A 12442-nucleotide genomic window follows, 5' to 3' on the forward strand; every position below is an offset into this window, starting at 1 on the left:
AAAGTGAAAGTACTTGTTATGCAGAATGGTATGCAAATTCTAATCTAAAATACAATCAAGACTGGTATTCTGGGAAGCTCCGATATACAGAAATACCATGTTCACCATGATCGATAGTATAGCTGTTAGCATGCTAAAATGAGCTAATTGGCACGAATCACAAAATACAGCTGAGGCTGATGGGAATGTCAGGTATTTTGTAATAAATCAAACTATTAGACAAATTGAAATTTTCACCAAAGGGGAACATGAATGCGACAAATTTGATGGCAGTCCATCCAATAGTAATCAAGTGTTGGAGTAACTTTTAGACTTCTAACGAGGCTAAAAACCACCGCTATGCTATGCTTTGTTGTACTTACAACAAATCAATCATCAATACTTTTGACTGAAAATAAATCTTTTATTATCAAAGCAAACACCTGATTTGTGATACTTTGTCAACTGTAATCATCAGGTAACACTTTTATAAAAGTAACTGGAGCTTTATGGAAGGAAAATCTTCATTAATCCGACTTTAAATCGGCTGCAGTTTCTGGGAGTTTTGGTGGAATCGAACGTTTACAGCCAGTTATTGTTTCAGTGATTCATTTTACAATATAGAACATATAGAACGGCAGAACATGAAGAAAACAGTAAAAAAAAACAAAACACTGAGCTCATTGTCTCAATACTTTACACATTTTGACTTGAAAATATAACTTAAACAATAACCGAGTACAGAAAGACATATACAACAATACTCATTAAATATACTCATGAATTCTCACACTGATGAGGACCCAACTGAGATTAGCACTTGGAATGTTTAGTTGCTAGCAATTTAGCTACTACAAGCTAGCTAGCCACTAGCTTGCAAACCACACATAATTAATCATTTCAACATTCAAATTTCTTTGTTGGGAGGTGGCACGTTTACCTTTCATGGATGCTAAACATATTTTCTCATCAAAACAATTATTTAGGATAATGAGCTAGCATGTGGCTAACTGCGTTCGATTAAATGACACATGCTTTCACTCTCACAACCATGAAGCCCCAACTGATGTTAGCTTTGGGAAAGTTACCTAGCAGTTTAGCTTTAGACAATCATCTCTTGCTAGCTTAAGAGAAATAACATCCATTTTTTAACATTTAGTCTCATTTGTCTTCGTTGAGAGATGCTACATTTGCCTTTTGTGTATGCTAATTGTATTTTATTTTTAGCTTTGTTGCCATTACTCATCAAAATCGTTAATGAGCTAGCATGTGACTAACAACACCCAATTCAATGACTAAAGCTTTCACTGTCACACTGATGGAGACCCAACTTAAAGTTAGTACTGAGGAGCTTAAGTAGCTAGCAGTTTAGCTAGCAGTTTAGCTTTGCTCCACAGCTGTTGCTAAAGCTACATTCACATTCAAAAGAGGATACTGTTTTAAACTTGCAGAGTAATAAACATGATGGTGGTCATGATAATGTAAACGTAATAACCTCTTCCTCCTTTCAGTGTCTCCTCTTCCTCGGTGCGCAGGAGAGAGCTGGAAATGCTGGTTCGAATAAATAAACTGACCTAAACTTAAAGTTCTTTGTCCTCCGCTGTCCATCCATCCGTCCTCTCATAGGAGGAGTCAAGATGGATGCTGTTTCAGCTGGTCAGTTATCTTCTTTTTCCTCCCCCCGTCCTCACTCGTCCCTCCCCCCCTCTACCATCCTGTACCGCTGTCTGCAGGAGGAAGGCAGAGCCACCGGCCACTCGAACACAATGGGAACCGTCGTCTGAACGTTTCTCTCCAGGAAACTGAAGATCGGGTTCCACCACGTCCTCGACAGGTAGTTGTTGGGAGCTTGACGCAGCGTCTGAGAAGAAATACAGACCAAATCAATGACAAGAAATCACGAGAGCTGAAACAAATAATCAGAAAAGTTATCTGCAAATATTATGATAATTGATTCATCATTTTTCCAGCTTCTCAAATGTGACTATTTGATGCTTTTGTGCGTCAAATTTTTGGTTTTGAATGTGTTAATTTGGGTTTTGGGAAATGGAGACTTTTCTGGTATTTTCACTTTCACATCTTATTTTTGAGAAGATAATCAGTTTAATCGATAACGAGCCCAACAAATTACATAAAATTAGCCAGATGTTGTATCAATCGGTGTAAATGTTCTGTAGGCTGCTGTAGTTTTCAGCTTGACCTCCATGTGCTTATGAAGCTCCTCAGAGAGAGAAAATTATAGTTTCATAAACCAAAAAGCTCCGCTGTGGAGTTTTCTTGTTGACATTCAGTATAAGTAATTTAAATGTTGCTAGCAGTCTTCTTCACTGGTGTCGCTCATGTGTCCTTCAGCAAATACTGTGCAACGGCAATGTTCACAAGCAGAGGAATGAGTGTGTACAAGTACACTTAATACTGCCCGTGTGTTTGTGTGTGTGCACCTACATGTGTGTTGGCCATGGTGTGGTACCACCAGAAGGTCCTGGTGGTGGCGATGTATCCGATCACCACGTCGATGCTGTAGTGCTCGTGAGCGATCAGGATGCAGATGACTCCCGAGGCGCTGAGCAGCCAGCAGAACCAGTGATACCACCACATCCACCGCGGAGAGTCTGAACACATCCGAAACACACAGCACGCCTCATTAACTTAACCTCGTTATAGTGCGAGTGTTCTAGCTGACTTTTATCTTCTCTTCTAAATCCTTGTGTATGATTTTACTGACAAAATCTCAGGTTTTAATTTTTTGTATTGAAGTCGTAGTAAGATTCAACACAGATTCAGAGGTTAACTATTAGGTTAAAGTTCTTCAGTTCAGTTTAGATGAAGAGTAACAACCAACGTAGTACCAATCAAATATAAAATAATTCCAGCAATTGAACAGCAGCAGCAGCTGCAGCACAGTGATCTTAAACTGAAATAAATGAAGTGTGTACTCACACTCTTTAATGAAGAGGTAGGACAGAGTCAACATGACGGTGTGACCGCTGTACAGGAAGTCACCACACATCAGGTGAGAGCCGGTCAGAGACAAACCTGCACACAACAAACAAACAAAGAGAGTTGAGTTAAAAATGAAAAACGTAAATGTATTTTAGGAATGACTCTAAATAGGATTTCAGGCGGGATGGCAAATTGTAATACTGTCTGTCTTTGGATTACCTTCACTAAATACTACACTAAAAACTGCAGTATTTACCAACAACGTGTTCTCTCAGTCGTCTGATCCATTTGAACTGGTTTGAGAATATTAACTGTTGTTATTTACAGTCCACAGCTGATAGGAATAAAGTGTTTCTGTGTTTGTTTCTATCTGAGTACAATTAATATTTATATTGAAATCAATATAATACATTTATAATTCAATACATTAAGTGATTTAAAGGCTTAACCATCAAATAATATGAAATTAACTAGAGTCAAAAAATGAGACCGCAGCTACTGAGACCTGTGAAGCTAGCTAACTTTATGCTAAGCTAGCTTCCTTTAGCAGGAGTTTAGAGTTTTTCCCCCTCTCCATCATGAATTGATTTAGCTGCTGCCTTATTTAATTGTGTGGAACAATGTATATGTACATTTTTAACTGTAGAATGTAGTTACACTTTGCCTCGGTGTCTTCAATGGTCCTGACAGCCCATCAGAGAGCAGGATTTTCTGATTTCATGCTATAACATGTAGTAAATTGATAGATATGTTAAAATGCATGTTATATTAAAACAGTTTAGAGTTTAATTTTATTTTATTTCCCAGCATGAACTTCTTAATGATGTTCTGAAGCATTCTTCATACTGCCAAAAATAAAAATCTGGAGAAACACTAAATACTTCATTTTTAGTTGGCCTAAAAGTAGTCTATAGTAGAAAATATATTGAGTGTCAAAAATATAATTATACAAACACACACACACTACATGTGCGTTTTTAATTTTAGAATGTAGCTACATTTTGCCTCAGTGTCTTCAATGGTCCTGACAGCCCATCAGAGAGCAGGATTTTCTGATTTCATGCTATAACATGTAGTAAATTGATAGATATGTTAAAATGCATGTTATATTAAAACAGTTTAGAGTTTAATTTTATTTTATTTCCCAGCATGAACTTCTTAATGATGTTCTGAAGCATTCTTCATACTGCCAAAAATAAAAATCTGGAGAAACACTAAATACTTCATTTTTAGTTGGCCTAAAAGTAGTCTATAGTAGAAAATATATTGAGTGTCAAAAATATAATTATACAAACACACACACACTACATGTGCGTTTTTAATTTTAGAATGTAGCTACATTTTGCCTCAGTGTCTTCAATGGTCCCGACAGCCCATCAGAGAGCAGGATTTTCTGATTTCATGCTATAACATGTAGGAAATTGATTGATATGTTAACATGCATGTTATAATAAAACAGTTTACAGTTTTATTTAATTTTATTTCCCAGCATGAACTTCTTAATGATGTTTTGAAGCATTCTTCATACTGCCAGAAATAAAAATCTGGAGAAACACTAAATACTTCATTTTTAGTTGGCCTAAAAGTAGTCAATAATAGAAAATATATTGTAGTCAATGACAAAAAATATATTGAGTGTCAAAAATATAATTATACACACACACTATATGTACGTTTTTAATTTTAGAATGTAGCTACATTTTGCCTCAGTGTCTTCAATGGTCCTGACAGCCCATCAGAGAGCAGGATTTTCTGATTTCATGCTATAACATGTAGTAAATTGATAGATATGTTAAAATGCATGTTATATTAAAACAGTTTAGAGTTTAATTTTATTTTGAAGCATTCTTCATACTGCCAAAAATAAAAATCTGGAGAAACACTAAATACTTCATTTTTAGTTGGCCTAAAAGTAGTCTATAGTAGAAAATATATTGAGTGTCAAAAATATAATTATACAAACACACACACACTACATGTGCGTTTTTAATTTTAGAATGTAGCTACATTTTGCCTCAGTGTCTTCAATGGTCCTGACAGCCCATCAGAGAGCAGGATTTTCTGATTTCATGCTATAACATAGTAAATTGATAGATATGTTAAAATGCATGTTATATTAAAACAGTTCAGACTTTGGGCGTTACCTCCTCCTGAGATCAGCCTCAAAATCCTCCAGATTTTCCCCGTCGAGTCGTTGTACAGCTGCACAGAGACGACAAAACAACACACATTTACTGATGAACTGTGTATAACAAACAGTAAATGAACAGTAAATAAAAGTGTGTGTATATGTACCTTTGGAGCGCAAACCATGTGTTTTCCAGGCACTGGCAGGGTGGTGATGTACATGGTGATGCAGCGATACATGTAGAGGGTCCCGATCAGGAAGAAACAACGACGACCCACTATAGCTCTGCAGAGAGAGACAGATGTTTACTTCAATAAAATGTCAAAAGAAGAAGTTTTCTATCCTTCTCTGTGCTGCTGGTTTGGTAAACTTTACCTTCAGTGCTTCAATTTGTAGAACAGAATAAAAAGCTGTAAAAACACTACAAATAATATCCAAATATTAATTGTAACACCAGAAATAACTGTGGGAAGTATCATATACGTCTTTTTAAATAGCTTAGGTTTGGAATTCTGCTCAGTTGTATAGAGCAATAGAGTTGCGGCCCCTCAGAATATTCAGGATGGTGTTTTGGGGGGCTTTTTTTTGGTGTCCAATCGGAACTAATGACATTATTAGATTATTAATACTGAAGCATCAATGTTAGAGCAGCATTTTACTGTAGCAGCTCGAGGTGGAGCTAATTTGAACTACTTTATATACATTTCAGTTTATTAAAGCCGCTTTCTGAACAGACCTCGGCTTTCTGTTGTCCCAGAACGACACTGTACTGTACTGCGAGTACTTCTACTGATACTACAAACACCTGTATTACAGCTGCTGATTGATCGTACCTGTGCTTGAGGAGGAGCCACTGGACGAGCCAGAGTCCGACCAGGATCAGCCCGTTGACCTCGGTGACCGTGAAGGCCCAGGGCACTCGGTCCATGTAGTCGAAGAACTTGTCGGGCAGTGGAGGGCTCACCGACTTGTCCGGCACTCTCTCGTGGACAACGGTAATGATGACGGTGGTGAAGACGAGGATGAACAGGGCGTAGAGGAAGGCCACGCCCGTCTTCCACCACTCCTTGGGTAGGCGGTTTGCCCGTTCCTCTGGCACGGTGATCTTGACGTAGTCGCAGTGCCGCCTCAGTCCGTTGCTTAGAGAGTGGATCAGCTGGTTCTGTTTCAACAGGTTGCTCAGTTTTCTGCTCTCGTGCTGCTTTTTGCCGTCATGAGCGTCGGTGGGGGGCGGCAGCGAGGAGGCGAGGCGGGTCGGGTTACCGTTGGTAACCCTTGGAGGTTGAGGAGGCGTAGGGGGATTCATTGTGGTTATGTTAACTTCCACATGGGGGCGGACATCATCGTTGTCCTGGATTAGTTCTGATGCTGCCATTGATCGGCCTGCCGTTTTTTTCCCCTTTAGGAAACCTTAATGATTCTTTGACCAATAAGGAAGAGTTTCACTGGCTCGCCAACCAATCACAGTCTTTGCAATGTGTCAGCTGACCAACAAAAATCAGCTTACTCAGAAGATAAACGCTTTAGTTGTCTCTGGAGGTTTTCTGGAGATTTGAGTGTCACAAATATTCCTTTATCATGTATCGCTTCTCTCTGGTTCAGGCGTAATCAATAATCCAGTATCAGCGATCAATAGCAGGTATCAGTATTCCAGCAGCACAGACGGAGTTCTTTGGTTGGTCAGGATCATTCAGTGGTCTGGTGCTGACGACAGATCAACAATCTAATCAATATCAAGAGTTAAACCGGCGGGGTCACACAGAAGGCAGGTGATTGGTCGATCAGCTCTGATCTGATGACTCAGCACAAACCTGAAAAACCACAACACATTTTGACTTCCTTCTCACACTAATTGAAATGATGTCTTGATTATCAACAGGTACTGTGTTCAGATGCCATACTACATCCTGACTGTGTACAGTGTGTACAATATAATAATATCTGTAGTAAAATGTTAGTTTTGTTTTGACAGGAAATACAGTCGCCACTTTTGTTTTCCCAAATCTTTCTGGAGGCAATGATTAGTCGAATAATTGATTTGTTGAACAGAAAACGAATAAGCAACTATTTTAATAATCGATTAATCGTTTGTCATTTTTAAGCAAAATCCAAAACATTTACTGGTTCCAGCCTCTCAAATGAGGATTTGCTGTCTTCAAAGACGTCATATTTTTCACTTTTTATGGATGAAATGTTTTATCGTTTAATTTAAAAAATATATATATATTATTCAACAATGAAAATGATTCCAACCCTACGTTACAAGTAGGTGAGGTCATGATATAATGACTGCTAAACATTCCCTTGATGACGTTTAAAACGAAATACTGTTTTAAAAAAGGATTTAAAGTTGATTATCCTTATGCAAACTTCATTTACATTTATGCAATTTTTGCTGCATTCTGAAAACTCACTTTTCATTCACTAAACTTTATATTCCACCTGTATGTTGTCAGCTTATCAAATTTTATGCAACCTCACACAATCTGTAACATGTTTCTGTTACGTACTGTTTTTTTTTAGCAGCAGCAGCGTCATTTTGATTGTAATTATCCATCACTAAATATAAGAAATTTACAATGAAGTTCTGAGTGGCACACCTGCTGTGACCCAACTGAACTTTACTGCGGTTATATGCAGGAATTTTATTATCTCTGCAGTAATCAAGTTCAGGCAGGTTACTGACCTGCTACACACACACACACACACACACACACACACACACACACACACACACACACACACACACACACACACACGGCTGTTGTAAGAAAGAATCTGGAGTGTTTTGACTGTTAGTAACCTGAGGGAGGCACTCCCTTTAAACCAAACACACACACATCTTGTTAATGCTTTGGGTGCAGACACACACACACACACACACACACACACACACACACACACACACACACTGCTGGTAGAAAACGGGTCAGACAACATCGACTTGAGATTGACAACCTGAATCTTCCTTCACTCTCAGCTGATGTCACTTTTAAACTGAGAATACTCAAATAAAAAGTTTAGTTCATGTCCAATAGAACACCTTCAGCACATTAGTTACCAACTAATTACATTCAAAAAGATGCTTTCGGACACCAAAGTTCACATGTAACTGAAATATGTTTAAACACCACAGTTTTTAATTAACATTCACAACCTGAAAATGAGTGTAGCAGCAAAATATATGAAACATTAGTAAAATGTATGAACAGCTGCAACCTCCTGGATTTCACATCAGAGATTACAACCCATAAAATACTGAAAATAAGACCAATCTAATACTGTCAAACAATAACTTAACTTCTTTTTGTCCATCCAATTGTCATTTTGTTAACTTCTCTGTAGTGGCAATTAATGTACAGACGTGTCGTGACAAAATGAAGGTTAAAAGGATCAAAATTTATTCTCAAAGGCACATTATTCTTTAATTTATTCACTTATTCTTTACCGTTTTTGTTCTTCTTTAACTTAAATATTCATCTATTAATTAAAATGCTTTTCTATAACAGTGAAGCACTTCGTAACCCCTGTTTTTAAAAAGTGCTTTTTAAATAAAGTTTTATTTATTTACACTTTTCAAAATATTAAACACTATTTTAGTGTTTAGTTGAGTTTAACTTTAAGTTACAAATGATTTTTGAAGTTTCTGAATGATCCACGTAGAGACAATATGAGGCCTGAGGTGTCTTTTAATGATTTACGTCTTCAGTAGGAACCAATGGGCTGTGAGCTGAGAGCCACAGACAGGGAGTGAGACAGGAAGTGAGACAGGACTGAGAGACGGACTGACAGGTTGTTGGTTTGAGTCTGAACATGAGGTTTGTTGATTATAATAAAAATATAGATTAACACCGGACGTGTCCTTTCATTTGTATTTATTTAAATTGAGTGATTATTGATTAGGAGTCTGGTGAAGAAACAGCAGCGGCTCGGCCAGTTTTCGTGTTTCTACGTGATGTTTGAGAATGAAACACTGATTTGTGTAAACTGCTGCAGATTGAGTAAAATCGCGAGTCATGTCTCTCTCTCCTGCTAAATACCTCCTCTCCCTGCTGCCAATATAAACGTGTGCGTGAGAGATGTTAAACCTGCCTGCACAAACACACAAGTCAAAAACACGTTCTGCTCATCGTGGAAACGACCTGCTGCTTCGAACTCACCAGGCAGGATTATTTTGACAAATGAAAATAAACTTTTAAAAACTAAAACTACATAAGCTGTAAATCTGCATCCAAATTAGTTTTTGAAAGAAAGAAAACTCTCTTTTTACCTTTAAAGATGTGAAAACTTACTTTGTATATAAACCTCCGTAATAAACCTGAACACAAGAAGTCTTATAACAGCTTCAACTAACTTAATAAGTCTAAAATGAGCACAATTATCTTTAAAGTAAGTGAATAAGTAAAGAAAAGTAATAATTCTTTTTACTTTGAGCACCTCTAACGTGTCTTCTGATGTCACATCCTGTTTACAGCCCCACAGAATAACAGAAATGAACCCTAATGAAGTTAAGACCACGAGAATCCAGTTTCCTTCTCAACGAGAGCTGATTCACCAGCACAGGACAGACAGGAGGGAACTACAGGCTGCCACTAACAAACTGACTGTTTCCATTATCAATTCATTTGTTGATTGTTTTCTTTGATTAGTTAAGTCTAATAAATATCAGAAATATCAGATTCTGCGTATTTGTTTGCCAGTCAATTGATTAATCGGCTCACTGTTTCAGAACTAGATGAAAGTCCCAAACAGATATTTATTCAAACATTATTAATAAAAGAAAAGTATGCTACTCCTCAAGAAGCTGGAAGCAGTGAATTTCTGCTTAACTAATCGATTAATGGACTAGCTAATCGTTTTAACACTAAATAAGGTCAAACAACAGGTATAAAGTTCAAACTTACACTAAGTATGTAACTCCTACTTACTCTTAACTCTCAGTGAATGTTTTCTGGGCCAAGTTTCACCAAAGAAAAGCCTTCAAGATGTAAAACGATTGATTGATTTTCTGTTGATCGGCAAATCGATGAATTGACGCGCTGTTTCAGCACAAGAGCTTTAATTACACACACAGCATGAAAAGTGTGTTCACGACTAAAACAAATGGCTGGAAACGATAAGTACACGTCCTTGATTTGGACGCGGGCAGGACGTCATGAACAGGAACTCACCTGCCGGACGGTGTCTGACGACTTTCTGCCTCGTGTTTAAATCTCAAACACGTCAACAGCTGAACTTTCTGCGCGTGGAGCGGAATAAACACAAACTCAGCGCTTTAAACTGCAAAATTTCACGTCTTCGACAGAGAGCTCGACTCTTCCTCCTCTCCACAAACTTCTCCTCCTCCTCCTCCTCCTCATTATCTGTGAGCGCGCGCCTGGATTCACCGTGTGAGCGCGAGCGTGCGTATGGAAGGAAGCGGCCCACCCATCCTCGCGCCTCCAAATATGGTGCGGCTGCTTCCGGCGACGCGCCTTGATGACTCACCTCCGGAGTGACGGCGATGACTGAAGACTCACCTGACTTCGGTAGCACTCGGTGTTTTCCGTGCAATAAGTCAAAACGGTTGTATTTTATATACAGTTAGCTAGTTTAACTGCTTTATATACAGTTAGCTAGTTTAACTGCTTTATATACAGTTAGCTAGTTTAACTACTTTATATACAGTTAGCTAGTTTAACTGCTTTATATACAGTTAGCTCGTTTAATTACTTTATACAGTTAGCTAGTTTAACTGCTTTATATACAGTTAGCTAGTTTAACTGCTTTATATACAGTTAGCTAGTTTAACTACTTTATATACAGTTAGCTAGTTTAACTGCTTTATATACAGTTAGCTAGTTTAACTACTTATATTCAGTTAGCTAGTTTAACCATTTTATATACAGTTAGCTAGTTTAACTACTTTATATACAGTTAGCTAGTTTAACCATTGTATATACAGTTAGCTAGTTTAACTACTTAATATACAGTTAGCTAGTTTAACTACTTTATATACAGTTAGCTAGTTTAACTGCTTTATATACAGTTAGCTAGTTTGAACAACTTTATATACAGTTAGCTAGTTTAACTACTTTATATACAGTTAGCTAGTTTAACTACTTTATGTACAGTTAACTAGTTTGAACAACTTTATATACAGTTAACTAGTTTAACTACTTTATATACAGTTAGCTAGTTTTAACTACTTTATGTACAGTTAGCTAGTTTTAACTACTTTATGTACAGTGAGCTAATTTTAATTACTTTATATACAGTAAAAGTATAAAATTGCACAAAATGGACAAGTAAAGTAGCCTACAAGTACCTCAAGTACAGTACATGAGTAAATGTACTTAGTTGCTTTCTACCACTGCTAAATCCAAATTGTAAGTTTGACTAAGTCAAAATGATGACTAATAAACCTCACATCATTATGTCATTATTAGCCTAATTAATAATTTTGAGTTTTCATTGACAGAGTGTGAAGAGGCAGTAAGTCACCAGAACAAGCAGATTACTTCATTATGTAGGAGGATTGATATCGCTGATACTGATGACTCAGGGATTCGTTAGCTGTCTGAAATGTACAACCCACCTCCTGTCTGTACGCAATCTGATTGTGTCATCAAATACTGGAGGGTGATTCAGGTATTTTTAGGTATTTATATACTTATGTGTGTGTGTGTGTGTGTGTGTGTGTGTGTGTGTGCTGTTTCTATAATATTAAAAGACATTTGCTATACTCAACCCTAACCCTTTTGGTTCTGTAAAACATTCATGATGCTAACCAGGATTGTTATGAGGAACAATTAGAGAAGTGACAGTGAAGCAATGATCCTCTAAATAAACCAGGATGAGGAAGTGAAATAAAGGAGGAGTTTCATATGTGGCGGCTGTGGTTGTAGTACTGGTTTCTTCCACCAGAGGGGGCTGATTGTGTGCTGAAAAACCCCAACACACCTCTCTCTCTCTCTCTCTCTCTCTCTCTGTCTCTCTCTCTCTCTCTGTCTCTCTCTCTCTCTCTCCATATATATACACACACACACACACACACACACACACACACACACACATTCTCTGCATACTGACGCTTTAAATTACACTGAAGAGGATTCTGTCTTCCCTCTTAATCTCAGCTGGTAACACATAGATCAATAGATAGATAGAAACATGTTAATCATGAAAGAAATGAGCTACGAAACAAAAAACAGTAACTATTACTGAATATACGCTGTACAATTATAATGCACAGTAATAAACATTAGTGGCACAAGCAAATCATATTTTAGCATAATATTTTTAGCAAAACTAGAGTGAAGAAATACTCTGTTACAAGTAAAGGTCCTGCGTTCAAAATTATACTTATAAAAGTACAAAAGTATTAGCATCAAAACATTAGAATATAATTAT

At 37.4% G+C, this 12442-nt stretch overlaps 1 protein-coding gene across 2 annotated transcripts; it reads right to left on the reverse strand.

Moving 5' to 3' along the window:
• Nucleotides 1–1666: 1666 nt before the first annotated feature.
• sgms2b (sphingomyelin synthase 2b) lies at nt 1667–10379 on the reverse strand. Of its 2 annotated transcripts, none has more exons than XM_070929445.1 (7): nt 10222–10379; nt 5884–6754; nt 5218–5335; nt 5067–5124; nt 2920–3015; nt 2425–2591; nt 1667–1840 (listed from the first exon to the last, which is right to left on the reverse strand). In XM_070929445.1, exons 2-7 carry the CDS (start codon nt 6423–6425, stop codon nt 1667–1669), a joined length of 1155 nt encoding a protein of 384 aa, XP_070785546.1. In that variant the 5' UTR covers nt 6426–6754; nt 10222–10379. The 2 variants fall into 2 exon arrangements, with proteins under 2 accessions (XP_070785546.1, XP_070785545.1); XM_070929444.1 differs by having other exon boundaries at nt 5884–6861.
• Between the last annotated feature and the right edge of the window lie 2063 nt (nt 10380–12442).

The sequence above is a fragment of the Enoplosus armatus genome, chromosome 23, assembly GCF_043641665.1.
Source record: "Enoplosus armatus isolate fEnoArm2 chromosome 23, fEnoArm2.hap1, whole genome shotgun sequence".
In the NCBI taxonomy this organism is placed as follows: domain Eukaryota; kingdom Metazoa; phylum Chordata; class Actinopteri; order Centrarchiformes; family Enoplosidae; genus Enoplosus; species Enoplosus armatus.

What these genes read in the sequence shown, in the direction of transcription:
- sgms2b (XM_070929445.1), bottom strand. Translation starts at nt 6,425, where the DNA reads ATGGCAGCATCAGAACTAATCCAGGACAACGATGATGTCCGCCCCCAT. An exon ending in TGGCTCCTCCTCAAGCACAG is followed by an intron (nt 5,336 to 5,883) that starts GTACGATCAATC and finishes CTCTCTCTGCAG; the next exon opens with AGCTATAGTGGGTCGTCGTT. An exon ending in GAGGCTGATCTCAGGAGGAG is followed by an intron (nt 3,016 to 5,066) that starts GTAACGCCCAAA and finishes TGTTGTGTGCAG; the next exon opens with GTTTGTCTCTGACCGGCTCT.